General features: G+C 39.1%; 1 protein-coding gene across 1 annotated transcript in view; it reads left to right on the forward strand.

Moving 5' to 3' along the window:
• Cfap44 (cilia and flagella associated protein 44) overlaps positions 1-4,234 on the forward strand; it is a 131,431-nt gene that overhangs the window by 12,855 nt on the left and 114,342 nt on the right. Inside the window, exons 6-7 of the mRNA XM_029570364.1 lie at positions 1,152-1,254; positions 2,601-2,817. Of these exons, the coding sequence (XP_029426224.1) occupies positions 1,152-1,254; positions 2,601-2,817 (320 nt within the window). The remainder of the gene's footprint in view (positions 1-1,151; positions 1,255-2,600; positions 2,818-4,234) is intronic.

A 4,234-nucleotide genomic window follows, 5' to 3' on the forward strand; every position in this document is an offset into this window, starting at 1 on the left:
TTTTTAATTATTATTTTTAAATTTTTAATAAGTATGTGATTAGAAGAAGCAGTTCACTACAGATTTAACATATTCAGTAACACACTCCAGAGCAAGAGTACATCTCTTTCACCAGTGGATGCAAGTTTCTAGGTTCACAGTTGAGTTAATACAGTTATACAATATTGAACTCAGCATAAGCCCTGTAAGACATAAAATTGAATGAGTTTTTTAACCTTTAAAAAAGACCTCCATTTCATTTTAGAACATATTAAAATTACTTTTATATATTTATTTTTATTTTATGTGTATGAGTGTTTTGTCTGTGTGTATTTAAGTGTACCATGTATATGCAATGCCCACAGAGGCCATAAGAGGGTGTCAGATTCCCAAGTTACAGAAGGTGGTTATCCACAATGTGGGTGCTGGGAACTGAACTGGGGTCCTTTGCAAGGGCAGCCAATGCTCTTAATCACTGAGCCATTTTTCCAGCCTCTCCCCTTGTGCTTTGCTCTCACCCTCTCTTGCCCTTATAACTTCCGCCATGGTATGCTGCACACAAAGCTCTTGCTAGATACTGTCCTGCAGACTTGGATTTCTAATCCTCCAGAATCATGAGTCAAATAGACTCTGAGTCTCAGGTTTTGATTGTAGCAGCAGAAAGTGACTGACACATTCTGTGAATTTTTCTACATAAATTTTAGAGTGACTTACATACAGACTTGGCTACTCATCTGTCTTAGCTTTTCTCAAAGAGCAGTCTCCAGACCATCACCAGCAACAGCAGCACTTTGGAACTTGTTAAAAATGTAAATGTGAATTCAGAAACTCTGCAGGGAGAACTTGAGATCTGTGTTTTGATAAGCCTTTCAAGCTATTCTGTCACACTAAATATCCGAACTGTTATAGCTTCCATATGACGATTTAAGCGTTGTAGCATTAAAAATGATTGTCTTAATAAAGATAAACCTTAACATTTTTTCTTTAATTCTAGTTTTCAGTTCAAATCTTTTCTATCATTAAATATTTATCAAATGCCCATTTTTTGAATTTTATATTGAAGTACATTCTAATTAACAAATTATATGATAACGGCCACCAAATACCGCATGCATAGGATTATCTATACAAAAATCTTTCTTTAACATTTTAGTGAGATTCCATTTTTGTAGGTTCATCCACAGAAAACTTACTTTGCAGTAGCTGAAAAAGGAAGTTTTCCAAATATTATCATCTATGAGTATTCTTCTCTGAGACCCTACAGAATCCTTCGAGGTGAGTCCAGTAGAATCTCTAAAATATTCCATGTTCAGGGTCAGCAACATCTGAAAGGCGATTATTCAATTAATTTGGGTTTTGCAGTGAAACAAAACTAGGACATAGACACGTTTTTAATGGAATTGACTTATATTGTGGAGACTGGTAAGTCTCAAATCTGTGAGTCAGACTCTGGCAGGAGTTGATGGGCAGTCTCCAGGTAGAGTTTCAATCCTTCCTCAGAGAATCTCCTGTTTTACTTCAAGGCTGGATAAAACCCACCTAGATCATCCAGGATAAACACTGTAAAGTCAACTTATCAAAAACATTAGTCATGTTGGCAAAATGCCTTTACAGAAACATCTACATTGCTGCTTAATTGAACAACTAAAATTAACCATCAGCATCACCTTACAGTGCTGTTTCTGTGTCGTTAGTTTTAGTAGTCGCTTTTGCTCTGGTAGTGTTCTCAGTGACGTTTTAACTTGTAGATTGAGTTCTCAGTGCTTGAGTTTTTCTCTCACAAGATGAAATCTATGCAAAGTATTTTTTTTTTCTCTCCTGGAAAATGTGACTGACTTCTTCACTCTCCCCTTCCCATTATATAATTCATTCTAAAGCCAAGAACATTGAGTGGTTTTTTTGGTACTCTTTTAGAGTATTCCCATGTATGCGTGAACACCGCATCCCCCCTTCCTCCCCCGCGTGTGTCAAGGTATGCATCGCTGGAGTCCAGAGGTTGATGTTAGGCATTCCCACTAGGCTGGCCGGCCAGGGAGCCTTTATGTTCCTCCTGTCTCCCACTGCTACCTCCCACCCCAGCGTTGGAGTTACAGACGCATATTGCCGAACCTGGGTGCTGAGGATCTGAACTCAGGTCTTAATATTTGTACAACAGACACTTTACCCACTGGGTCATCTCCCCAGTCCTCTTTTAGCAAATTCTTTACATTTTTGCATTTAGACATATCACAAGGGCTCTGTCTCTGTGTCTCTGTGTCTCTCTGCCTGTCTGTCTGTCTGTCTGTCTGTCTGTCTGTCTCTATCTATCTATCTATCTATCTATCTATCTATCTATCTATCATCTATCTATCTATCTATCTATCTATCTATCATCTATCATCTATCTATCTATCATCTATCTATCTATCATCTATCAATCATCTATCTCTATCACTATCTCTATCTCTATCATCTCTATCTTTATGTCTATTTCTATCTCTATATTTGTGTGTGTTTTGGGACAGGAGATAAGGTCTCACCCAGGCTGGCCTTGAACTCATGCTATTCCTGCCCCAGCCTCCTGAGTGCTGGGCTTACAGGTGTGCACCTCTAGGCTCAGCTTTCTCTCTCTTATTCTACAGATGGGACTGAGAGGGCCTATGCTTATGTAGACTTCAACAGCGAAGGTACCTTGCTGGCCTCTGTTGGTTGTAACCCTGATTACACAATAACCATCTGGAATTGGAAGGAAGAGATACCCACACTGAGGACAAAAGCTTTTTCTCAAGATGTTTTTAAGGTCACTTTCAATCCTGAAGATGATGAGCAGCTCACCACATCGGGATCAGGTCATATCAAGTAAGCTGGATGCCCATCAGAGAAGCTCGTGGGCATTGTAAGGGTGTGCCCTAAGAGCATCAAAAACCTAGAGATATTCTTTCTGTTGTTAAAATTAGGATGATTTCACATGTTATTTTTCAAATTAATGGGTAGTGTGTCCCTCCTTCCCTCCCTCCCTCCCTTTCCCTCCTTTCCTTCTTTCCTTCCTCCTAGTGTAACTTTTCTAATTTTTCCAAACACAGTGTAAATAAAAGTTAGCCTGCTGCTTTCTCACAGGTTTCCCCTCTTGACACAGTTTCCATAGTGTCTTAGTAACCAATGTTGGCAGGCACTTATAAAGCCATATTGAGCTTTCATACCATGGTTACATTTCTTGTTTGGAGTTATTCAGTCTTCATCTTTTTTTTTAATTATATATATATATATATATATTTTTTTTTTAGAAGAAGCATTTCATTACAGCTTTAACAACTCAACAACAGTTTCCAGAGCAAAGATACATCTCTTTCAAAAGTGGCTATAAAATTTTTAGGTTCACTTTTAAATTTATACAGTTATACAATATTGAGCTCAGTATAAGCCCTGCAAGACATAAAATTGAACAGCTGACCTACCTAAAACAAAGACCTCTAGGTAAGCTGACTAGATTCACCAAATGGACAAGCAGTGGGGAATGGCTGGGGGTGCCGACAACACAGTGGACAGTAGCAGGGATGACAGAGTATAAGGGCTCTAGTGGGGATTGGGTAGATTTCAATGGTAATGTTTATCACCTCTACTAATTAATGTGATGTATATTTTATGCTTCTTCCTAAAATATAATTCATTTTTTAAAATTTGTTGATTTTTTTGTGTGTATATCACACAGAACATCCCAAACCATCTTATTTGTCTATACACCCACTTTCCAGATGGCACCATCCCATAGCCTCCCTCCCCTGACTAGAGCCCTTATACTCTGTCATCCCTGCTACTGTGCACTGTGTTACTCCCCCCAAGCTATTCTCCACTACTTGTCCATCCAGTGAATCTAGTCAGCCTATCTAGAGGTCTTTGTTTTAGGGAAGGTCAGCTGTTCCTCATCTAGCAGCAATCAGTTGTCAATATTCCTTTAGATAAGATTGGGGTCTGCTGTTCATTTTCCCAGTTCTATGCTGGGTTACTATCTGGGAGTCCCTTGGGCCACATTGGCCAGCAATGCAAAAGACAGACTCTCCTATCTGGCATTGGTGCTTGTTATGTAGCCTTTAGCTATGCATATGGACTCTTAAAAAATCATATTGGCCCCTTTAATCTTTGGTTATACTTTCCTTTTGGGTGTTTAAGGAAACACCTAGTTTGCCTAGATAAGCCAATTTATTTTTACTCTTAAGGCCATTTGAGGATCTGTTCCTCAGGGGTCACATGGGCTTGGGAGGAGCCCCTGGCTCCTTTC

This window comes from Nannospalax galili, unplaced genomic scaffold (assembly GCF_000622305.1).
Source record: "Nannospalax galili isolate Female #2095 unplaced genomic scaffold, S.galili_v1.0 scaffold743, whole genome shotgun sequence".
NCBI classification, from domain to species: Eukaryota; Metazoa; Chordata; class Mammalia; order Rodentia; family Spalacidae; genus Nannospalax; species Nannospalax galili.